Source organism: Pseudorca crassidens, chromosome 12, assembly GCF_039906515.1.
Source record: "Pseudorca crassidens isolate mPseCra1 chromosome 12, mPseCra1.hap1, whole genome shotgun sequence".
Taxonomy (NCBI): domain Eukaryota; kingdom Metazoa; phylum Chordata; class Mammalia; order Artiodactyla; family Delphinidae; genus Pseudorca; species Pseudorca crassidens.
The window spans coordinates 79,970,875-79,996,205 of NC_090307.1; the positions used below are offsets into that span (position 1 = coordinate 79,970,875).

The following is a 25,331-nucleotide window of genomic DNA, read 5'->3' on the forward strand; positions in this document are numbered from 1 at the left end:
GTTTGTCCCACCCTGAGGTTTCTGTGCTCCCAGCTGTGAGCCAATGTGGCGGGTGGGAGACCTCTCAGGCACTCCACTGAGGAGGCCCAGGCCTCTGAAGGTGTCGGGTGCCACAAAGCACACAAAGGTGCAGGATGGCACCCAGAACTGGTAGAAGGGATCTTGGGGTGGCAGCTACAGAGCCCACTGTGGCCATTAACTATAGGTTGATTGGACCCCAGGTGCATGGGCTGATTCAAGAAGGGTTTTCTCAGATGACGATGGATATTTAAAACGTAAACAGCATTAGGTGACAATTGGTGCCTCTCAGGGCAACGTTATGAAGCCAGACACAAAAGCATCATCAAGCAGAACTTTTTGGTTGAAATTATTTGTGAACCAAGCCAAATACAGCTTAAGTAAAAGAAGGACTTTATTTGGTTCATGTAACAGTATGGGCTTTAGGTACAGCTGGATTCAGGGGCTCCAGGGATGATAGTAGAATCATGTCTTTCCATCCCTCAAGTGTTTTCCTTTGAGATGGTGGTTTAGTCTTCAGGCAGTCGGATCCCACGTGGTGGGAAGAGAGCCTCCAGAGAGCTTATGTTCTACCAGCTTCACAACCCCAGCAAAGAGAGCCCCTGCTTCCCCAAAGCTCCAGCTGGAGTTTTGAGGTTGATTCTCATTAGTTTGCCCCCAAACCAATCACTTTAGCCTTGGGGACTCAGAGCACTGGACAAGCTTCGGTCGGCTGTTGAGCTCTGGACGTGGGAACAGAGGTGGGTGGGAAATGAAGTCCATCCCTCCAAGTCGCATGGACTGAGAGTGGGAAAGGGGTGGGTCCCCAAAGAAGAAAAAAGGATCTATTATCTAGAAAAACCACCTGTCCTCAACCTACCATTCTTAGGAATAAACTAGAACTTGGTCTCTTGGTACAACTCAGACCAGGTAAATGCAGGTGAAAGTACCCCACCCTGAGCGGTCCATTCACCCATAGTTGGAGACATCAGCCTGCAGGCTCACTTGCTTATCTGCGTCATGTCATGCATAAACGATGCTTTTGTGCACTGACCTTGAACTGTTGGACCAGTTCCCCCAACGTGTTGCTCAACCCAAGGGTACTGCTTAGGCCAACCCTCCCCTTGGGGTGTTCCCAGGAACACAACAGGGACAGGAGATGAGTGTGTGCCCTTCTGTCCCAGGGAAGGTTGGCGTGTGTAGCCAGATCCTCCCGTAGTCTTTGGAGACCAACCTTCCAAAAGGAAATGAAAACGCAGAGGCCTTTGGCTGGAAGCACACAACCAGTTTTGTTTTGTTTTTTTTTTAATAAAGTCATTACAAATATGTACAAAGCGTCTCCAAGGTATGAAATTCCTCTTACAAAAGAGCACAGCGAGCCAGCAAGGGTAGAAACCAGAACGGGATGTCCCCAAGCATATCGCCTCTCCAGCTGAGTCAGAAGGCTCACTGAGGTTCCAGACAGCCCCACAGCCATCTCCACCGCGCACAGGCGTTCCTGGGCGCTTAGAGTGCAGAAGACCTTGAGGGGAGGAAATGGGGGTTTGGGTGGGGGAGGGGACAGGAAGGAGATGAGAAAGATTTCCCGTGTCCTAGGAAGTAGGTCAAACAGGCCTCGTTTGCAAATGAGATGCTTGTCCCAGGGACCTTACAGAAGTCAGGAACACAAAGGGCAGGGAACAAATACATAAAATCTCCAACTGAACCATCCAGGCTGTGCTGGAGTGTCCCCGAATGCAACCTAAGTTAGGCTCCCCTGCTCCTTGCTGGGCCCCAGGCACATGCTTGCCCTTGAACTAGCAATGCCAGTGGGACCAGCTCAGGAAGGAACCCGGTGGAGCAGGAAGCTTAGCTGGGGGGCTTGGAGGGAAGTGGGGCCAGGGTGGGGGTGGGGTCCACGCACACCTGAGTCCACATCTCGGCTCAGCCACTTCCCTCTTCGCGTGCAACTTTGGCCAAGTTGCATAACCTCGCTGAGCCTCAGCTTCCTCAACTGTAAAATGGGAATAATCACAGCACTGTCTTCCAGAGTGGGCGTGAGGAATAGCTAAGGGGGAAACACGTAAAGCTCTTAGCACAGTGCTGCTTTACTGTGTGAAGTAGCAAGAACCAGCCTTTTCGTGCTGGGGATGAGTTGAGGTCGTCGGCTTCTGAATTGCCTTCACGATAGTGTAGAGCTCAGTACATGCAAATTCTATAGAACGATCTGCCAGCAAGGCTTGGGGTCACAGTGATGACCCGACAAATCTGTGAACCATAATGGAAAGGGACATTTGAGCATCATCTGGTGGCAAGCAGGTCTACCCCTCCATGATCAATACGTAAGTCTCTTCCCAGAGGAGAGTCTACAACCTGGAACATGGTAGGTGCTCGATAAGTAGGTGCTGAATGAATTAATTAAACTTTTAAAAATAAGCTTACGATTTATACTTCAAAATGACACTTTTGATATCAACTTCCTCCATCAGCTCCCGTGGGACTAGGCCCGCCCCCTCACCCCCCCAAACCAGCGTCTGACCCTGTGATGGGCCCAGGTGGACTTAAGGGGACATTCAGAAAAGGAAATGGTATCCACACGGAAGAACAAAACCTGTATTCTGGTCACTGCAACTTCTAATACCAGGTGGACACTCAATAAGTCCACAATGGCAAGCCAGTGTCCCCAAAAGACACTTGGGTAGCATCAGAGGAGGACTCCCTCAATTTCCCAAGCAAGGGGAAGTGGTATTTTGTCACTGTCAGAAACATGATAATAAAGCTAGGAGTACGTGAGATCAGACATATAAATTGTGAAACCAAAGTCACAGCTCCATTGTACTGTGACCGTATTGTTTAAATCACCCTTTTCCCCTCATCAAAATAGAAAAGAATTTAAAAACGAGATCACTGGAAGAAGTGGAAAAAACGTCTCCAGGATCCCAATGAAAGAGGAGCAAAATGGGAATTGGGTTCTAGGAGACGTACAGCCTAGGACCATGGACAGCAGCCAGAGAGGTGCAGGGCTCCTCCAAAGAAACCGTTAATCGAGCTATGCTCAAGGGACTATGAAATGGAACCCAAAACTGAAAAGGGGAAAAGAGATCTTACTTGCTCGTGGGCATTGGGGTAAGGGAGAGAACCTTCCAGAAGGGAATGGATCTAATTTGGAATGTTGAGGTCCCAAGAGCTTCCAATCCCTGTGGCTCCCGTACCCTCACCCTCTGAGAGCAACCAGAAAGGAGGAGGCCCTTCTGTTTGCTTCTCACCTCATTATGCAGCAAGCTACCTAAACGATGATCTCAGAAGCCCCCCTCTGCTTTGCACACACACACACACACACACACACACACACACACACACACTGCTGTCTGCTGAAACCTGATATGAGGTCTTTTTTAAAATTTATTTCAAAGCCTCCCTCCCTCCCTCTCTCTCTCTCTCTCTTCACAGACGCTCTGCAGTGAAGCTAATCAAAATCAATGACTCCTTGGCAGCCAGAGAAAAGCCAGGGAGGGGGGGGAATGGTGCCAGCACTTTGCACACTGTGGAAATATTTTTTTTAAAAAAAACCACCACCCCACTATCTCATGCAATCCAAGTAATGCAACAGGAGAGACGGTGGAGACAATATATACATATATATCATGCTTCAATTTCCTAATACAAATGTCCATCAAGAAGTCAAATCTCATATAAAAACAAGCATTAAAAACAACCCCTTGTCAAAAATCGGGGCATTTGAGAAATGCACTCAAATTAATGATGTGCAAGAAAAAGCGAGGGTTAGATAAATACACAGTTTCTAATAATATAAGAGAATATGTACAAGGGACTTGGCTGTAAAGCTCCATGAGGAGGGTCCTGGGTGCCCGGTTCTCTCAAGCGATGTGGCTTCATTGAAATCAAAATTGCCTGAAACCCCAGCATTTGGAGTTTGGATCCTCCAGCGGGAATGTCATAAGCTAGTCAGGGTCGAAAAAAAGGATCCTCTGACCTTTAACCTGTGTCTAGGTAGTCAGCACGTCCCCACTGTGGTCTTGAAGGTTCAGCCTTAAAGCAGCAGAGAGCTACGATCGCGTACAACTACAGTAATGAAAACCCCCTCCCCAGAAAATGGGGTCAGCTGGAAAGTCTAGCGTCTGGCTAGGAAAGTGACTAAATAAAAGCAGAGACTGTATTTCATATCATTCTAATGAATTTGCCTTCTCTGAGTTCACGGCTTGGCGGGGATGTCACCTGCTGCTCCCTGACGACCTTGCCTACACACTCATCCCCTGTAAACATAACTGCAGGAAGGGCTCCAGCCATGAAGGGAAACAAATTCTCTATAAACAAGCTTTCTTTTTGGCTTTGCCGAGTTCCAAGCTGTCGGGGGGCGGCCGTGGGGAGGGGGTGGGTGGGAAGCTGCCCTCACATTCAGCAGTTCTGGGTTGCATTTTTCTTTAAAGGGCTACTTAGGAAAACATAAGGCATGGATTTATTTTTCTTTTTAAACAAAGACAGCTCTCAGCTTGCAGCAGCCCTGAAAGCCCCTGCATTCTAAAGGACCTGGTAATTTTCAGCAATGCCCATGAGAAAGAATTGCCGTTTCAGACCCATGTCAACCTGAAAACGGCTGGTCCCTCTGCTGGTTTCTTAGGACTGGAAGAGTGTCTGCAGACCAGACCAGCAGACCCCCTCTCCACAGGTACCGCGTGGTGACCTGCAAATCCAGCCTTGTAGAATGGCTGAACCTGCAGCCTCGTGCCTCACCATCTCAGCTTTGAAAAGGGCAGTGTGAGCCCTGCACAGAGGAATAATACCTGTTGTTGGATATTTTTTTTAATGAAAGCAAAACATAATCATCACTCCCTGAAGAGTCTTTGCAGCCAAGTCTCAGTCCAGCACACATCTTTTTTTAGCCCTTCTAGAAACTTCTGAAAATAGTAGCTTATCCTGGGGAAAAAGAAAAAAAATCAGACCCTCAGAAAGTGAGATGCTGGTGCATTTCATTGAAATGACCCTCTCCCTCCCCCAACGTCCCTAGCTTATAATTCACCCTTGACCAGAAGGTAGCCATTTCTTGGCTCTTCAATCCATAAAACCTAAGCCCTGAAATCCCCTTGGGGAGTCGGGGAGGCTGTGGTCTGAACTCACAGGGTACTTGCGGGCGGAGGAGGCAGCAAACAAGTCACACGTGAGGTCAGTTTTCCACCCCGTAACCAGCAAGCCACTCAGTGCCATCACCCACCCTTCCTCCCTCCCAGAGCCCAAGGTTTGCTCCAAAACACCTCCGTGTATTCATCCCCACATAGAGAAAGAGAAAAGACTCTCAAGTGGCACTTTTGTGACTGATTCCTTTAAAATAAGAATCTGAAACAGCAAAATAGAAACCTCTCTCGTCCCCTGGCCTTGCAGGTCTGGCAACAGCATACCATGACAGCACCAGCAAGAACACATGTAGCACCAGCAAAATTTAAGCGAAGCACCAGAGACACCAGATTGGTAGGGGGGGTGGGGAATGCCATTTGTCTTGATGACAGTGGGACTAGCCATCTATCTAGGTAGGTAGAGAGAGGCTAGGACTTGTCAAGACTTAGAAATGGAGGTGTCCCAGACTGCCCCTACAAAATTGGCCCTGAGTCCTCACTTTTTGTTTTCTATTTTGCTTTTTGCACTTTCACCTCCTCCTCCACCGGCATCCCTTCCCAGGCAGTTGGTCGCCTCTGAGGCTAATTCCCACCAGTCTTTGCAAAATTTCTAGGTACACAGTAAGCATCTCTCTTCCAGTGCCCCAGACATGAAAGAGCATCAAAGTTCACATCGGAAGGTGCAGAAAAGGGAGGGGACCACATCCTCGACAAGGCATGCACTGAAGAATAATATTCATATTTTCTTTTTCTATATATATAGAGCTGTATGTAAATAGCGTTGGGGTGTCTGTTTCTGCAGCTGGATATCAAAGAGGGCTTCCCCAGTCCCATTCCGCGTTGCTACTATTGCTCCAGGCGCCGTCTTTATTCTCCACTTCCTTCTCGAAGTGCCAACTGCGGCCTTTCAAGCTCTGGGCTCCCCCCTCAGGAAAATGGGAACCGGCTTTCTCCAAGGACACAGGGTTTTCACCAACCTGCAGAAATAAAGATTTGTATTTCAGTCAGTAGGCACGTGCAGACAGCCACTGGGGATGACGTCAGCGCCTTGGGCCGCTGCACAGCCAGCTCCGCTTGTCGGGAGGGGGAGGGGGATAGGCGAGAGCTGCTAGATACCAAAGCTCTGATTTGGAAGGAAAGGTTCCCCCAAAGCTAGTCTTGGTGCTGCCCCTCCCGCCAAAGCTCTGTCCATATAGCAGCCTTCCTTAAACATATATGTGCATGTGCACGCACACACACACACACACACACACACACACACACACACCCCTCTTGTTTTCAGACCTACACGTCTACATAGGCATCTTCTGTGATTTAAAAAGACGATGTGGAGACACATTACATTTTTTGCTCCTCCGTGTCAGGAACGGGACCATCATCTATTCATTTCATAGATCCATATTCAAGGCAGACTTGTAGGACAGTCTCTGCTGTCATCCATCCACCCACCCACCCATCCATTCACTCATTCATTGACGAACATGCCAAGCACCATACTAGGTGTTACAGATCCAATGACACAGTTCTTACCCTTAAGGGGCTCAAAAGCCAACAAAGGGAGATGAGATGAAATCAATAATGACAGTGTCATGGGAAGAGCCTGCAATCTGGGTAGACATGGGCTATGGGAGCCCACAGGAGAGGCAGCTCATGAGGGAGGAGGGGAAGTCAGAGAAAGAGGAAGACCCCTGCTGAGTACTGAACGATGCCAGTGAATTAGCCAGGATAAGGGGAGGTATTCCGGCACGGCAGAGAAAAACAGTGCATACCCAAGAGAATGGAAACTATATATCCATGCAAAAGCTTGTACACAAATGTTCAGAGCAGCATTATCTATAATGGCTCCAAAGTGGCAACAACCCAAATGCCCATCACCTGATGAATGCATAAATAAGTAGGGTATTTCCATACAATGGAACATTATTTGACCATAAAATGGAATGAATCGCTGACACGTGCTACAACACGGATGAACCCTGAAGACATGCTGCTAAATGAAAGAAGCCAGACGCGAAAGGGACAAATGTATGATTCCATTTACAGGAAATGTCTAGAATAAACAAATCTATAAAGCAAGCAAGCAGATTTGTGGTTGCCCAGGGCTGGGGAGGAATGTAAGCAATTGGGGACTAAATGCTAATGGGCACGAGGCTTCTGTTGGGGAACTGAAAATGCTCTAAAATTGATTGCGGGGACGGCTGCACAACTCTGGAAATATAATAAACACCACTGACTTGTGCTTGGGCTTCTCCACAACATGGCAGCCTCACGGTAGATGGAGTCTGACCTGGCATCTTAGAGCTCCGAAGGCAAGTGTCTCGGAGGGTCAGATGGAAGCTGCTTTGCCTTTTTTGACCCAGCTTCAGAAATCACTTTGGTTCAGAGCAGATCACAAGCCAGCCCAGATTTAAGGGGCGTGGAATTAGACACTACCCCATGGGGGAGTGGCCAGGTTCTAGAACAGCCAATGGGAGAGAAGATATTGTCGTGGCCATCTTTGGATTATGCAGTCTAACACAGAATTTCAGAAAGTGTTCAGGGCTCTAAAGGTAACACACGAAGATAATGGAAAAGGATGTGAAGTATATCAGGAGGAGGAGAGGAAGAGGGAGAGGAGGAGAGGGAGGGAGTACAGGAAGGGGATGAAGAGAGGCGGGGAGGAAGGGAGAAGAAACAGGACACAGAGGAAGGACAGACCATGACTAGGTCAGGGAGCTCAATGAGCCGCAAGCAAAGGCTGGGCCCTGGGGCCAGGGGGGAGATGAGGTTGGAGAGTCAGCAGAGGAGATAAACACAATTCGTACATTACTCTAAAGCAGGTGGTGGGAAAACTGCCATGTGCGTGATACAAACCACATGGTGTAGGAGAGAGATGACTTTATGACCTTCAAGTGGACAAAAGTCCGGGATATTGACTTGTATGAACTGCACCAACAGCCTCCCTTGGCCTCTGGCCTCCTCTGGGGTCTGGTTCACAGAAGGTGGCAATGGCACGGCGAGACAGGGCCACAGGTCGGCTGGAGTACCTGCCAGGAAGCTCTCTGGTGCAGCTCCAGGCCCCTCTCCAGGCTCTGGGTCCTGTCCCCTCGCCTTGCCTTTAGGCCAGGGGGGCTGCCAACCTGGGAGTGGGGCTGCAGGATCCCTCACTGATTTCCTAAACCCTGCGCACACTTTGCCATCGAACCTTTACTAAATTCTCCTCTGATTACTCAGTTTGGAGGTGCTCTCTGCCTCTTACTTGGACCTGACCGATACATACAACTGCGTCCATAATCACATGGACCCCACAATCGACCTTAGCTGCTGGTCACAAGGATCTGAATCAGCAACTTCAAACCTTTTGCTTTTGACCTGCTCAGGTGGAGGGAGAAGACCCCTGCAGCCCGCCAACCACCAACCCCCACCCCGTTCCCCTCCTGTCCCATCAGGGCACAAGCGAAGAAGGCATTCTGCTTTACTGTGTAGCTGCTAGATGTTTTCATGGAGTACTGACTCAGAGTCACCGTCAACTCAACTGAGAAGCACACTCAATTTAGTTCATGGAAACCAGCTTCTGTAACCCCTAAAAATCTCACTTTGTTGGTGTCTAGTCATACTGACCTATAGAGTCAAAGTCAGTGGAACCCTGCAGCATTAGCCTGAGGTGATTATGCTGCCTTAAGCATGGGTACAAAAAAGGAACGATGGAGGGTGAGAAAGAAACCACGTTTATTAAGCACCTACTGTGTGCTATGGAGTGTGCTGACTTCATGCTAAGCATTGTTCTCTGCACAAGATAAAGCTCAGTGCCTGCCCTCAATTGGCCTCCAGTCTTACTGGGGAAGACATGAAATGCCAGAGGCCAGGACTGTAAAAGACCATTGTCTGCAGACAATGAGTGTGCAGACACATTGGTCTGGGTGTGTTTAGAGCCCAGAAGTCGATATGCGGTTACACTCACCAGGAAAGCTTCAGAGAGGAAGCGGGATTTGAACTGGGCCTTGAAGATACACAGACAATTTTTTTTTTAATTAAATGGTTTGTTTGTTTATTTAATTTTATTTATTTATTTATTTTTGGCTGTGTTGGGTCTTCGTTTCTGTGCGTGGGCTTTCTCTAGTTGCAGCGAGCGGGGGCCACTCTTCATCGCAGTTCGTGGGCCTCTCACTGTCGTGGGCTCTCTTGTTGTGGAGCACAAGCTCCAGACGCGCAGGCTCAGTAGTTGTGGCTCACGGGCCTAGTTGCTCCGCGGCATGTGGGATCTTCCCAGACCAGGGCTCGAACCCGTGTCCCCTGCATTGGCAGGCAGATTCTCAACCACTGCGCCACCAGGGAAGCCCCAGACAATGTTTTTGCCATATTTGGAAGAAGGCAGGATCGTTTAGGTGGGGAAAGGGCCTAAGCAAGGCGCAAGGGCAGTGACAAGTATGGCTCAAACAGGGGACCCTGACGAGCAGGGAACTGCATCTGAAAGTTGTGACAATTGAGGCTGTGTTGATACCTGAGTTGAATGGAGATGACGAAGGGAAAATAACAGTGGCATCAGGCGAGAAACTGTATTGTTTCCTTGCAAAACTAGGACCAGCAACTGATTTTCACTTTTCCTACCTGTAAATCATTGAGCATATAATGAGTCTTTCTAAGGGTTTCCCAGGGCTGCTAAATGGACAAATTCCTGTGCCCGTTTGTGTACTGGTTACCGGTTGGCGTCCACAGTGAAGGATGAATATTAGAAGCACACCTCTGCACGGCATCAACACCACGACAGCACGCTCCACAGAGGGTGGGCCTATGTATACACTTCTGGAGGATTTGTTTGTTCGTTTTTTAGTTGGCATTTTTTTTCACTTCAGGATATGTTATGTCAGTAAGTATAACTCTTTTTTTTGTTTGTTTCTTCTGGGGGACTTTAAGTTGGACACCCTCCACTAGCCCACAGAAGCAGTCAGATAAACGTGCTCAAGGATGTTCCCTCCAGCTTTATTTGTAATAAATTTGGAATTTATTACAAATCTGTAGTTTGGAAACAACCCATGTGTTTATTGACAGGAGACTGGATTAACAAATTAAGCCACCTGCCTATCAGAAAGAGGTAAATCTAAATGTACTGAGACAGAAAGATGGCTATGATTTTTAATTGAAAAGAGCAAATGCCCCAGATTTTTTTCCTTTAATGAATATGTGTGTGTGCGTACACAGATAGCTGTCTCTATCTATATATCCATATAAAAAGTATGGCAGAGAGGCAAAATCGTATAATGGTTAAGAGCCTAGACTCTGGAGCTCGACACCTGGGTTGGAATCCTGATTCAGACACTTAAAAGCTGTGTGACCTTAGGCCAGTTATTAACCTCTCTGGGTCTCAGTTTCCTTATACGAAAAAGGTGGGGGAGTATATCCAATCTTACTGTGTTGATGTAAGGACTGAAAGTGTTAACATATGTGAGGACTTAGAAGTCCAGCACATAATAAGGTCTGCATTTGTTGTTATTATTATTGTTATTGTTGTTATATACTCCAGACTGAAAGTTACCCCAGGGGAGTGGCTTTGGGGGTGGAGTAAAAGAACAATTACAGCGCTCTACTTGGTATACTTTACTTCTGTATTGTTTATGTTATTTTTTTCTTTTCTTTTTTTGAAAGGAGTAAGGAGTCATTGTACAATTTTAAACTAGTTTAAAAACATAAAGTCCACAGCTCCCTATGAACCACTTGAACTGCCCCTGGGATGTTTTTCCTCCAACTTGGCTCATAAAGCACTTTCTCAAATGCTGACTCACAACCAAAGCTCACAACTGAAGAGATTCATGAAATGCCTGTTCTTAAATGTCCCTATTTCCACTTTGCGCCCACAGAGTGGAGGGGCGGGGGACAGAGGGGGAAGAAGCCTCGAGAGACCGCTGCCTGGGCTGGGGCGCTGCAGGTGGAGAGCTGTGAGCTGTGAATCCCGCTGCAGCGTTAGAGCAGGAGCCTCACCCCCTTTTCCCTACATCTGAGAAGAGTTAGGACTCTTGGGTTCCCTCCTAAGAGGTCCCAATTTTTAGTTGAAAAAAATATCTTTTTTGCTCTTGCCGTTTGCATATGTGATAAGTTAGAAGTTCAAATAGCAGAGAAGGATATAGAAATAAAAGGAAAGCCGCCTTCACTCCACCCCTAAGCCCCCCAGAATACTTTCTGTGCATTTACACACACTTGTCTCTCCCCTTGACCCACCATTTCATCCTCAGGGCTCAGCACCATGCCCTGCACAGAGCAGGTGTTCAGTTCAACCTGTTGAGTGACAATGGCTAAGTGAGCACGTGAATAATGGTGGGAACTTCCCCACGCTTCCATCTTTTTTTTTTTAAATTAATTTTTATTGGAGTATAGTTGATTTACAATGTTGTGTTAGTTTCTACTGTACAGCAAAGTGAATCAGTTACACATGTACATATATCCACTCTTTTTTATTCTATTCCCATATAGGTCATTACAGAGTATTGAGTAGAGTTTCCTGTGCTAGACAGTAGGTTCTTATTACCCACTCTTCCATCTTTGGTTTCAGCGGGTTGATTTTGACCATGGAGTTCAAATGGTACCAGTGGTCGGTCCTGATGTCTAAGAATCATGGGTACAAAGCTCTCCATGTGGAATCCTCCTAGAGGGAAGATGCTCTGGTCCATGTTAGCATTTAAATCTCTGTCCATGTAGCTCATGCTGGCCAGTTAGGACACTGGGCTCTGAGGAGACGGTGGCTGAGGGGACTAAAAGAGCAGAAGGCTAGGTGTGGGGTGTATGAGAAAGGAAGAGGCCATTGGCAGCTCCTGGAAGATGTGCTTCCTTCTCTCTGCCTATCTATCTATTGCCCCTGTTATCTGTGAATAGTTATCAATGCTATCAGTGAAGAGTTATTGATTATATGAAGTCTGTGGAGACAGCCCAGAGACCTCAGAACTCTGCCCACTATGAAGTTCTGGCAGGTGGGCCTTGAATGCCAAACTAACTCGATGTCCAAAAGAATAAGCACTAAGAAGTTGGGGGTAGCACAGCACACAATCGACACCAAACCAAATGGACAGACCCTTCTTAAAGCAATCTCGCCTTATGTATCACATGTTACAACACACATATTCTTTCACCCAACAAGTTCACCTCTAGGAACTTCAGTTTTTTTTGTTTTGTTTTTGTTTTTTTTTGCGGTACGCGGGCCTCTCACTGATGTGGCCTCTCCCGCCACGGAGCACAGGCTCTGGACGCGCAGGCCCAGCGGCCATAGCTCACGGGCCCAGCCGCTCCGCGGCATGTGGGATCCTCCCGGACCGGGGCACGAACCCGCGTCCCCTGCATTGGCAGGCGGACTCTCAACCACTGTGCCACCAGGGAAGCCCGGAACTTCAGTTTTTTGTGTTTTTTTTTTGCAAAGTTGTCCAAACAAGAATGTTCACTAAACCTCACTTACGAACTATCAGAAAATGGGGAACAGCGTAAATATCCCTGGGGATGTGACCAAATAAGGAAATCGTGGTCCATCCAAGCAACGGAACACCATGCAGCCATAAAAAAAGATGATGAAAACCTCTGTTGACATGGGAACATCTCAGCAACCTATTTTTATTGGGGAAGAAACAGATTACAAAATAGCATAAACAGTATGATCTCATTTATTTAAAATAGCATACAAGTGTGGGTGTGTCTATGCATCAAGGGAAGTCTGGCAGGGTGGTCTCCAAAACCAGAGGTCATAAACTTAAATGCATTGGCCCCAGTAACATGTGCCCAGGAGGGGCCAGGGTCACTGAAGAGTTTGTGTCCCATCTAAAGAGGTTTCTGACACTCATCTCCAGCTTTTTGCTGCCACATGGGACTTGGTATTGTCAGATCTTTCTTTTTCTTTCCAGTTTTTTCAATAAAAACTGGAAACCTGGACTTCAATATGAAAGTGCCTAATTTTTGTTTGTTTGTTTGCGGTACGCGGGCCTCTCACTGTTGTGGCCTCTCCCGTTGCGGAGCACAGGCTCTGGATGCACAGGCCCAGCGGCCATGGCTCACGGGCCCAGCCGCTCAGCAGTATGTGGGATCCTCCCGGACCGGGGCACGAACCCGCGTCCCCTGCATCAGCAGGCGGACGCTCAACCACTGCGCCACCAGGGAAGCCCAAAGTGCCTGATTTTTAAGCGTGTGGCGGAAGACATGCAAGTCAAATAAAGCTAAATGGCAGGCCAATTACAGCCAGGAAACTACCAGGTTTCAACTTCTGCCTAGACGCTAAGACATTCTTCGACAGAGACAGCTGGCATGTAAGCCCACCTCATTTTCACCTTCAGAAGCCATCTCTGTGCCTTGGTTTCCCCATCTATAAGGTGAGGGAGTTGCGTCAGGTGGTTTCTAAAGTCCTGCCTATTTCTGGCTGTGTTTTTAGAACAGTGATCTCTCTGGGTCATACTTTTGAGATCAAAGCAATGATTTCTCTCTGAAGTCGGGGGGGGGGGCGACGAATAGAGGGGTATGAAGTCAGCCAATTTTATGTCTCATTTCTGGGGGGGTGTCCCCAATTCCCTGAGCCTCTCCCAAATTCATTCATTCATTTACTCATTCATCCATCCATTCATTCAGTAGTTAGTGAATGCCCATTCTGCACTGGTCACCATGCCAGGTGCTGGGATACAGTGATGGACAAAAAGCCAGGACTGGGGCCCTCACGGGACCTGGAGGCTAGTGTCCCCCAGGTTGGGGAGTCCTGTCCTGGAGGTTCCCCCAGCCCCGGCGCAGTGGCTTAAGAAGGCTGTTGGGGGCGGGGGCAGGATTAGCAACTGCTTTGTACAAAAAGCTCAGAAAAGTCCCCTAAGAGTTGCCACCATACTCTGAATATGGGCCCGTGGACTGAAATTTACACCAAATAAGAACAACACATATCCTGCACTATCATTTACCCTTTTCTGAACGGCAGTGATATGCCTTATACTGCTCAGAAGGTAGAGGGACATGCCTAAGGTCACATAACTGGGAAATGGCCGATCAGGACCGGATCTGAAAGTCAGCCTGACTCCAAAGTTCATGTCACCGTCCATCAAGCTGTCCTACCTCGGCATAAAATCTGGGTGAATTAGATAAACAGTTACCAGCAGTTAAATCTTCTGAGTCAAGAATGAGGCCCCATGGTGTGCCAACAGGCTGAAACATTATAAATCTGGGGTGTCTTTGAAAACGCTACCTCTTCTTAAATCTATCCCGTGGCCCTTGACACATTCCCACCCTCTGAAGACCCCTCCAAACTCACTTTGTCTAAGTTTCCCCACCATCAATATGTTAGCATCCTACAGTATTTATTAAGTACCATGCACCAGATCCAAGTACAGCCAGGCAGGCAGAGAAGCTCTTCAAACTCTTAGTGACACTGCTATGACTTGCAGCCTTTCCCTGAAGTTGGAATGGGCATGTCAGCAGTCATCTCACTCATGCACTCCAACAATGGCTAGAGATGCGGTCCATGAAGGATATTCCAGAAAAAGATAACACAGATTTAGCTGGGGATGGTAACAGCCTGCTCCACAGACAAGCCAATAACCACATTATGGATGGTGGCCAGGGACGTAAATGAGAAAAGGGAACAAGCAGCAGAGTTTATCTAGAAACTACAAGATCTTGTACTCTTTTAGACAACCTTTATAATAAAAGAATGTTTACCTACACTTTTGATATCAAAGTTCCACTTGTGGGCATTCTTAAGAAAATCACCTGTGGTGTATCCAGAGTTACACCCAAGGATGTTCTGCATCACACTGGAAACTGTCTAAATGTCCAATAATAGCTGCCTGAGAAGGTAAATCGTGGAAGACCTAAACAGAAATACTAAGCAACCTCTAAGAAGCATGTTGTAGGGCTCCCCTGGTGGCGCAGTGGTTGAGAGTCCGCCTGCTGATGCAGGGGACACGGGTTCGTGCCCCAGTCCAGGAAGATCCCACATGCCCGGAGCGGCTGGGCCCGTGAGCCTGTGCTCTGCAACGGGAGAGGCCACAACAGTGAGAGGCCCGCATACCGCCAAAAAAAAAAAAAAAAAAAAGAAGCGTGTCATAGAAAATACTATAAAGCATGGAGAAATGTCCATGATATAATGACAAAGTCAAATTACAGAGAATGCATTTAGAGGGATTCTACTTGTTAAAGTACCTCTCAGTGCATTTTTTTTTAAATGGAAAGAAACCTCTCAAAATGTTAACAATGGGTAGTGAGATAAAAACAATCGATTAAATCTTTCTTTTTTTCAGTATTTTCCAAGTATTTGATAACGTGCTTGTAATATTTTTTGTAATCAAGAAAAAGCTATTTTTTCTTAAAAAAAGGAATATTACATTATTATTTTATTATTATTATTAAGTTTCCCAAAACAATTTAATTCCATCTTGCCCAAGTCCATGGCCTGTGGGGCAAAAGTTCAAAGATGGCAACACCCTGTGGGGCAGCCAATTTTCTCTCCACAGGGCAGGGAAAGGAGCTTTCTCTCTTCCTGGGTATCCAGCAGTACTAAAAGGACACATCTCACTGATGTGGCCTAAAACAGAGATCCCTCACCCAACTGCAGGGCACCAGTTTAAAGCAGGAAGGAGGGAGGGGAGACAATACAGAATTGAATGGAAATCCAGCCAGTATCCACAAACTTCTGAGGGCACTGAGGGCTGGGCAGAGCTGGCACAGGGGCCAGAATCTCTCAGACCTTGGTGGGAGGTCTCCTCCAGTGAGAGTAGGCTGGAGTGGGGGTCAGAGCTGGGGTCTCCCGCTCCTGAGGTCTAGGAGCATCTGAGGCCAGGTTCTGGGACTTACTCATCTCTGCATCCCTGCATCCTGGTGCCTAGCCCTGAGCTGGTGCTCAATTCATATTTGCAAATGCATGAGGATGAGTAGTTCATTGCATCACATCTAATTCTCCTCTTATAAAGCACCTCTTCATGTACTGTCAGCACTTGTGAATCCCTTGACAACAAAACTCAACGTCCCTACCATGGCCTGATCTGGCCCCTGCCTGCCCTCTGTCTTCCTCTCCCCCAAGTTCACGTGGTCTTAGCCCACTGCTCGTTTTCCTCCTCCTCAAGCACACGGTGCAAAGTCTCACCTCCCCAGAACACCTTTCTTCCAGGTACTCACGTGGTTGGCTCCTTTTCGTCACTCACAGCATTGGTTCCTTGGTTCCTCCTCTAAGTGACCATCTCCAACCAGTGCAGGTAAGGAGCGCTCCAGGCTCTCGCTATGAAAGGCAGACCTCGGAGATGTTTGCATTTTTTACAAATCGAAGGTTTGTGGCAACCCTGTGTCGAGCAAGTCTATTGATGCCATCTTTCTTTCCAACAGCATTTGCTCACTTCGTGTCTCTGTGTCACATTGGGATAATTCTCACAATATTTCAAATCTTTCGTCATTATTATATTTGTTACGGTGATCTGTGATCTTTGATGTGATTGTTGCAAAAAGATTATGACTTATGGAAGGTTTAGATGATGGTTAGCATTTTTTAGCAATAAAGTATTTTTTAATGGAGGTGTGTACATTGTTTTTAAAGACGTAATACTACTGCACACTTAATAGACTACAGTATCATGTAAACATAACTTTTATATGCACTGGGAAACCAAAACATTTGTGACTCACCATATTGCAGTGGTCTGAACCAAACCCACAGTGTCTCCGAGGTGTGCCTGGACGTTATCTTCGTGTGTTACCTTTAGAGCCCTGAACACTTTCTGAAATTCTGTGTTAGACTGCATAATCCAAAGATGGCCACGACAATATCTTCTCTCCCATTGGCTATTCTAGAACCTTGCCACTCCCCCATGGGGTAGTGTCTAATTCCACTCCCCTTAAATCTGGGCTGAACCAAAGTGATTTCTGAAGCTGGGTCAAAAAAGGCAAAGCAGCTTCCATCTGACCCTCCGAGACACTTGCCTTCGGAGCTCTAAGATACCAGGTCAGAATCCATCTACTGTGAGGCTGCCATGCTGTGGGGAAGCCCAAGCCACAAGAGGAGACTGAGTGTAGATGCTCTGACTGGCAGTCCCAGCTGGCACCCAGCATCAACAGCCAGGCCTATAAATGAAGATCCCATCACCGTGACTCCAGCCCCCAGTCAGCCTGGAACTGAGACAAGTCACCCTGCTATGCTTTGTCTGAATTTCTAACCCACAGAATGTATGAGCCTAATTGAATAGTTGTTTTAAGCCACTAAGTTTTGGAGTAATTGGTTACACAGCAGCTGTAACCAGAACAATCTTTACTGATTTATCATCTGTCTCTTCCCACTAAAATGTAGGCTCCATGAGAGCAGGGGCTTCTATGTCTTGGTCCTTCCTGTGTCCACCATGCCCTGAACACAGTAGGAACTCAATAATTAATAGGAGAAAAAGTGAAAGAAGCCGAATTTAGGAAACACTAACGCTCACCGTGCACAGTTTCTGAATGATTCATGTATTCATCATAGTTATTTTGTATCTACTATGTGACAAGCAAGTTGCCATGGGCTAGGGACAGTGTGGGGGCAGCTCACTGTTACCATGAAATCCTGTCACACACAGTGATGACCAGAAGGGCGACAGAAGCCCCCACTCCACTCCTCCCACCCCCAATGGAGGTCTGAAAAGCTGACTCTTCAAAACCCAGAGGTGCGGTTACCAAATCCACCCAGCCCGTATCTGCGGGTGTATTTAATTCTTCCCAGGTGGGGCTGTTTTTACATCCACAGCTCAGTCACTTGAGTCCTGGCCTCTCAGTAGGCAAGAGTGTGACTCCAGACAGCGACCACGTGGCAGGAAGGCTGCCACCGTCCTGCACATCTGGCCGCTTCCTGGGGGGGCAGCGGTGGGGGTTTCCTCCCCAACAGCTGTCTCTTCCTCCGCTCACTCCTTTCCTTCCTTGCCTAGGCTTTCAAGCTCTAAAAGTAATCCTGGCAGGGGTGCAGCAGTCTGGGAGGGAGGCCTGAGGGATGCGCCTCCAGGTTTAACCACTTAATCCCCCAAATACCTTCCAAGAACCAGTTAGCATGTCTGGCGGGCAGGCCAGACCGTCATTAACTCATTAAAGCAGGCTCCTGCTGGCCCATTATCTTCCTTGCTACTGACTACGTTGCCTCTTGGGTGCGCAGAGTACCCCTTTCTCCCCTCTCCTTAGTCCTAAGGCAAGGTTCTGCCCACCCCAGCCCGAATCCTCCTCCTTCTCTTTCCCTCCCCCCCACCCCCACCCAAGGCAAGTGACACTTCTCCCTCCCACGCTTCCACCAGCCAGAGCTCACCATAAAGCATCTTTTGTTCCCTCTCCTGTATCTTGGAGCAGTGACTGGTTAAATCACACTCATTCTCCGCCAGGCCTCCCCAGCCTCCAAGGAGCTTCCCCCGAGGCTCCCTCAGAAAGGGAATCTCTCTAGTGCAGGAATTCGAGGCTCACCACCCCTTCTGCTTGCCGCCCTGGTATCATCTCCTCCCCCGCATCCCTCAAGTCATCCGACGGGCTGTGTGCTGCAGGCCTTCAAAGGCAGAGACTCCAATGCCAGTTCTGACTTTGCCATTGATCGATCCATTGGGACAACTCAGGTGGACTCTCTCTGCCTCAGTTTCCCCTTTGAATGGCATTAACCATTTCATAGCATCCTCTGACAACTGAACTAAGTGCCAGGCACTGCACTGGGCACGTGAAATAGATGCTCTCCTATCAACCTCCCAACAATCCTGATAGAGATACAGCTCCGGTTTACAGATAAAGGCTCAGAGAGGTTACGGTTATTACCCAAAGTCACACTGCCAGAAAGTTCTTGGGCTGGGACTTAAATCCAGTTTCATCTGATCCCTAAACCCATGCTCTTAACCCCTATACTATCCTGGCCCAGGTGGCCTTGATTCCCCAAAATGGCAAGTAAGAATAGTGTGGAATCACCAGCAATGACAATGGCAAAGTGTTGTCTGCTTTCGGAAAGAAAGATATTAAATGCACAATCATAGTCATGATAGCTCACATTTATATTCACTTCTTATGTGCCAGGCACTGTTCTAGAGCTCTCTGTAAATGACTTCATTTTACCCTCTTGACAATAGCTGTGCATTTAAGTACTATTATTGTCCCCATTTTACATATGGGAAAACTGAGTCTCAGAGGAGAGGCTGGATTTTTGTTTGTTTGTTTAATGATGACTTCTAAGAAAACTATTGCTGGCTCACAGTAGAGGCTCAAAACAAGCTTGTTGAAACTGCTGTCATGCATATAGCTAAGCTCACCTTTAACCTAAGAGAATGGTCTGCTCTAGATGGCTGATTCAGGCCTCCCTGAAACCAATAAGGCACCCTGTGAGCATTCCCATTTCTCTTCTGGGGTAGGAAATGTGGAGAGGACCACACACAGCTCAACAAACTGTCTTTCTCCAGGGGATTTCCTTTCACGTCTTGCTAACTTACCGAAGGCTGGGGAAAGATGGGTTTCCCCCGGTTAAGCCCAAAGCACAAGAAAGCCCCAAGGTGGAGGTAGCAGCGAGAGAAGCCAAGTCCTTGTGATAGGGGCCGAGCCTGGGAGACCCAGCCAGGCGAACCCCGGGATGGTAGTGGTACACATTCTATTCAATACCATTCTACCGGCGATCCGAGGGAGTGAGGTGCAGCGCGGCAGGAAAGCCGTGCCGGGCATCCTGGGGTCAGGGCACCCGAGGCGGGAGGACCCTAGAGGGTGTGCCTGCTGGGGACGCCCGGACAGGACACAGCAGGATGGAGGAGAACCCAGGGGTAGGCTGAGGAGTCGGGACGTAGCACGGGGCTCTGGGGCTGAAGCAGAGTCAGGAAGGGGAAATAAACTCTGCGACGACAATTATCCGCTGACGCCGCACCGGCGAAAACTCCTTCCCGTCCCCCTTCCTTGTCGCGTGGGTCCTTCCTCGCGCCCGAGCTCAGAGAGACGCGCTGCGTTCGCCCCGCGCGCCCTCGCGGAGGTTTCGGGCCACCTCCAGGGCGGCAGCCTACTCCTGAGGGCCCCGGGAGCACCCCCGGCCCCGACGCGCGCCAGTCGGGCTCTGGTGGGCGCTCTCCGCCCCCTAGGTGGGACGCCCAGCATCCTGCACCGTCTAGTCCCGAGAAGGCAGCGCCTCCCCAGCCTCGCCTGGTCTCCAAGACTGGAGGAAGCGGTGTCCTAGCCCTCCTCCCCATTTCTACTGGATTCCCCTCGCTTCCCATCTTTCTAATCCACGTTCCCACTATCTTGTTCTCCAGGAACTCTCTCTTTCTCCAGCTCCCCCGCCTTTCTTTCCTCGTCTCGCCGCCCGTTTTTTCCTTGCCTCCTTTCCCACCTTCATTCCGCCTTTCCCTAAATTACACACTTTGGGCTTCGCGTCTCTTGCTTGGCTCCCTTTTTCTGCCCCACCTCCCCGTGCCCCATCCAAAATTCTGTTCCTGCCTCTAGGATTCGGCGGCCCCAGCCTGGGCTTCTGCGGTCGAGGGCAGCCCCGGGCCTCTCCTCCGGGAGGAGGAGAATCGGATGTGACCTCCAAGCCGGGCAGAGAGCGTCCCGAAGCGCGCATCTCTCTTCGCCAGCGCCCGGGCTGCGCCGGCCCACGAGACATCTGTCGCCCGCGCTCCCGGCTCACACCCCGCGCACCCCCGCATCTCCCCGGGCGCTGCCACCCCCCACGCTCCGGCTGCCGCCTCTCCCTGCGGGCGCCGCGCCAGCTTCCCAGGGTGTTGGCGCACCGCGGGGCTCAGCCGCGACCCGAGAGCTCGGTTTCTGTGGGCCATGGCATCCCGAGGCTGGCTTTCTCACCTTCGACCTTCACCTTCCGGCCCTAGACCCACCTTTGGTAAGCTCAGCCTGATTCTCTCCACTCGCACTCACTGCAGCTCTCCTCTCTATTCCAGAATCTGAAAAGACGATCCTTACACGTTTGCTCCCCTAAAGCGCCTAGCACAGTGCCAGGCGCACAGCTGGTGCTCAGTAATTCCCCAATCCCAAGGGCCTAGCGCACAGTAGGTGCTCAGTACCTTTCTCCTACTGGTACCAGACACACTAGCTCCATACTCACTCCCCACCCCCGCCGTGCAGTGCCTAGCATACTGCAGGCTCTCAAACACCTCCTCCCCTCAACAAGGCCTAGCACCCAGATAGAGCTCAGCTGATGCTCTTTCATTAAGGCTTCCCCTTGGAGTTTCCCTGAGAGCCTCCGATCCCAGCTCACTTGGGGGCATCTCCTTCATCTCAGTTCCTCCGTTTGGTGAAGAGGAGGCCAAGCTCCTCAAACGGGACACCTCGCTGGAGGGGAGAAGAAGTTGCCAGAGCGGAGGAAAACTGCAAAGTTTTAGGTAGGGAGAAAGACGGAGCCGGCCAGGAACCAGGAGGGGGAGGAAGTCGCGAGAAGTGCTCGGGGCGCCGGGAGACGGGCAACAGAAACTGGAGAAGTGACACTTAAGGAGAAGGGGGTCTGGAGCGGCGGTGATGGAAACGGTGGCGACTCTGGAGTGGCAGGCGTCTGAAAGAGGACTGAGGGCTCGTCTTGAAACCGCGATAGATTATAATTCTTTGGCTTGGCCTATAACTGTTCTCAGAGCAAGCCCAGTTTTTACTTGCACTGTGTGTTTGCTTGAGCCGCTGGTGGGGCTTACGGAGGCTAAAGTCCTCCCAAAGCCACCCCGATGGAGAGAGTGGCAAGATGCGCTTAAGGACTCGGAGAGAAGGGGCAGAAACGGTGGAGCCGGTACTTGGAAGGAGAGATGGGGACTGCCTAGGAGGGGGACCGAGATCCTTGCGGAGGAAGAAGGAGATGGGAAGAGAAGAACGCCAAACTTGAGGCTCTCCCGCTCCCAAGCCAGCCGCAAGTCTCCAGTCCCCAGACACCGCGCGCTGGCGCTCGCTCGCTAGCGTACCTGTTGCTCGCTCCGGCTGGGTCTCGGCTTCGGCCCCACCAAGAAGCCCCGCGTTCCTACAAGTTCCGCCTGCCGAGCAGCCAGGCCGCCAGCGCCGCCACCTGCGCGGCCGCGCACAGCCAGGGCCAGTAGGTGGGGAGCGCGCTGGGCGCCGGCGCCCTCCGGCTCCGCGCGCGGCGCCGCCACATGGTGCGCTGGTGCAGCTCGTCGCCGAGCGCCTTGAGCCGGGCGGCCGTGAGCTGCGCGGCGGACGAGCGCAGACCCAGGCGGCCCGCGCTGCAGGCGCACACCGCCGGCGGGCCGCGGCCGCGGTGCAGGGGGCACGGGCACATGACCGCTCGCCTCTCTCCCTCCCCGCGTCGGGCCGCCCCTCGCCTCCTCTGCCTCGGCCTCTGCGCCTGCCTCCGCCGCGCTCCAGTCGCCGGGGGCCTCCCCTGGACACCAAGTTTCTCCTTGTGTTGTGCGTTTGTTGTGCTGACGGCGCTATTATTAATTAAAGTGTCACATGGTGGAGGGGGCGGGGAGGGCGCGGGGAGGGGGGTTACATCATCCGGCCCCGGGGGGGGGGTGCAGGCAGAAGAAACCGAGAGGTAACTTTTAACCCTAGCGGCGCCGGCAGTGAGGGGGCGCGCGGGTTGGGAGAAGAGGAGCGCGGGGCGCTGGGACGCCTGAAAGCGACCGGCCGCTTGGGTCTCTGGCTTCAGGGGTCGCGGGAGACCCTCGCGGAGGCGTGGAGCGCCAGGGGAGGTTTTCTCCGTCTCTTTTTCCTGAATTCAGCTCCAATTCCGATTTGGCGAGGGGGGCAGGCTTATTTGCCGTTTTGGATGAAGCCGATATCGAATTCGGCTGCATTATTCAAAAAATGTTCCGAAGCTATTGTTTGGTTTGGGGGAGGTGCGTCGATTCAAAATCTCATGAGAGGGCCGGATTCAACCCAACTTGCCTACTTTCAGGTCTGACTCCGCACCTGTAGGCTGCGGATATGAGCACACCCGACGCACAACCCCACCCCCATCTGAGATAGGCCTCCAGACCCTTAAACGCCCACAGCGCCGCTAGAAACCTTGATGGAGGCGGGGAGAGGATTAGGGGGTCGGCCCTTAGTCTCGGCTGTTCCCGGCACACCGCGCCTCCGCCCGAAAGACCCTCACAAGGGGTTTTCCAGAAGGAAACTTATTTTTGTCTGCTTCCTTTGTCAAGATTACTTTCCTACAGGGGTTAGTTTCTAGCAGTGATCCCGATTTAACGCGCAATGGCGACGCTAAGGGGTCGGCGGGGTCGGGGATGGGGGCCGCCGGCAGGGAATTTTAGCTCCTTTTTTTTTTTTTCCAATCCGAGAACTGCCCCTATGACCCTCCAGACTAGGAAATCTGGAACTGTCCATGCTGGTGACGGTGCAGATGAGTGAAGGGACTCTCAGGATTCTTTGGAGGAGAATGAGACCTTCACCCATCTTGAATCCATGGGGATTCAGGAAACTGGGGGAGCCTGGAGGTGGCTCCAGGCCAGCCTTCTAGGTCCTGATGAGGCAGCTCGGATCCTCTTCTTCCCACCAGCAGGGTGTTGCCAAGGCCTGAGGAGTCCTTTGGTCACTTGGAAAAGATTCTTCAAGACTATGAACTTAGTTTGGGTCTGGATTTATCATGGAGAGATTTCCCCTTGACCTGCAGCACGGTCAGGGCTCAGACCCCAGCTGTGCTCTGTGATCTTGGTGGTTCTTCAGATCCACCCAACCCCAATTCTCCTATTTAATAATGGTCAACACTTACTGAGTGCCTTCTGTGTAGGTTACTGGGCTAAGGCCCCTGTCTACACTGCCTAAAGTGAGTTTCCACGTTCTAGGGTGGTAAGAGTGTGCTGTTACTATCCTGTTTTACAGATGAGGAAACTGAGGCACAGGGAGGCAAGGTCTCTTGCCAGGAGATCACAGAGTTAATGAGGAATAAACCTGGATCTAAATTAGGGTAGTCTGCCGCAGGCTTTAAACTCTTAACCGTGGTTTTATACTGCCCCCTGTAATCTGGGAATAATAATACCTCCCTCCCAGGAAAGGGGCAGAGATTAAATGAGAGAAATGTATGCCAAGCACCTGGCATGCAGCGGGCCCTGGATAAACCTTGGTTCCCTTTGCTTCTGGCCAGAAACCACTTCCCCATTCTCCTGGGACTCACCTCCTTAATCCCCCCTAGTCTTTGCAGAGGGGACCTGATCCGTTGCCCAGGGTAGTGTTCCAAGAATGAAGATACAGTGTCTATTTAAAAAGCCCTTTGGATTTAAATTGAACAGTTCCCTCTCCCCCACCCCCGTTTTAATCTGCACGCTTTTAACGGCTCACTTCATGGACATTAATTTTAATGGGACGATTATTACCCTGTTTGGAAGCCTGCCCCTCAAAATGCTGGGCTCGTGAGGTGCCGCTGGGTCGGGTCCCGGCAGCTTGGATGTTTTCTGTAGCAGAGAGGGTACAGCCTTGGCCGTGGGCACTGGGGACGTGTCCTTCAGCAGAGGAAGAACAGGGGGTGATGGAAAAGTGGGGGAGAAGATAAGACCTCCTTCTCTCCCGCCAATACTCTGCAGGTGACAGTCATTCCCTAAATTGGCTCACCTTAGAGTGGGCCCACCAAGTTCCTCATTCACTAACTGGGGAACTTGGCCTTGAGATGAGGCTTTTTGGAGCCTCCATTTCCTCAACTGTAAATTGGGAATAATAGTACCTACTTCAATAGTACCTACCTCATAAATAAGATCATACCAGGAAGCCCTGAGCACGGTGCCCAGCACACCCGTGAGCATTTAATAAATGTTGGCTACAGTTACTATTTTATAGTAGATCATGTGCTTGCTAAGCAGTACGTTTTGAAGAATGTTGGAAGGCCCACACCCTCAAATATATATGGTTCCCCTATTGTGAAGTGGCGATTCTGTCACTGATGTTGAGTATTGTCTAGAAAAAGCAAATTTTTTGGGAGAGTGACATGTAACAGTCTCCTAACGCTTTAGTAAAAATGCATTTTTGATTTTCACGTTTAATAAACGCTTACACGGTGCTCACTCTGTGCCAGGCACTGTTCTAAGTGCCTTAGATGTATCAACTCATTTAACGACCCTATGTAATAGGACACGTGTGATTATTAGTCCTTTATTTTGGATGAGCAAACTGAGGCAGAACATTTAAATAATTTTTTAAACATCTTTATTGGAGTATAATTGCTTTACAATGGTGTGTTAGTTTCTGCTTTATAACAAAGTGAATCAGTTACACATATACCTATGTTCCCATGTCTCTTCCCTCTTGCGTCTCCCTCCCACCCTCCCTATCCCAGCATTTAAATAATTTGACCAAAGGTCATACAGCTGTCTGGCCCCAGAGTTAATGCTCTTTGGTATTATGTCACCA

At 49.7% G+C, this 25,331-nt stretch overlaps 1 protein-coding gene across 1 annotated transcript; it reads right to left on the minus strand.

Annotated features, from left to right (window-relative positions):
• Positions 1–1,286: 1,286 nt before the first annotated feature.
• On the minus strand, positions 1,287–22,364 carry HRK (harakiri, BCL2 interacting protein). Its single transcript, XM_067700743.1, has 2 exons — positions 21,935–22,364; positions 1,287–6,082 (listed from the first exon to the last, which is right to left on the minus strand). Exon 1 carries the CDS (start codon positions 22,264–22,266, stop codon positions 21,991–21,993), a length of 276 nt encoding a protein of 91 aa, XP_067556844.1. The 5' UTR covers positions 22,267–22,364; the 3' UTR covers positions 1,287–6,082; positions 21,935–21,990.
• Positions 22,365–25,331: the final 2,967 nt, after the last annotated feature.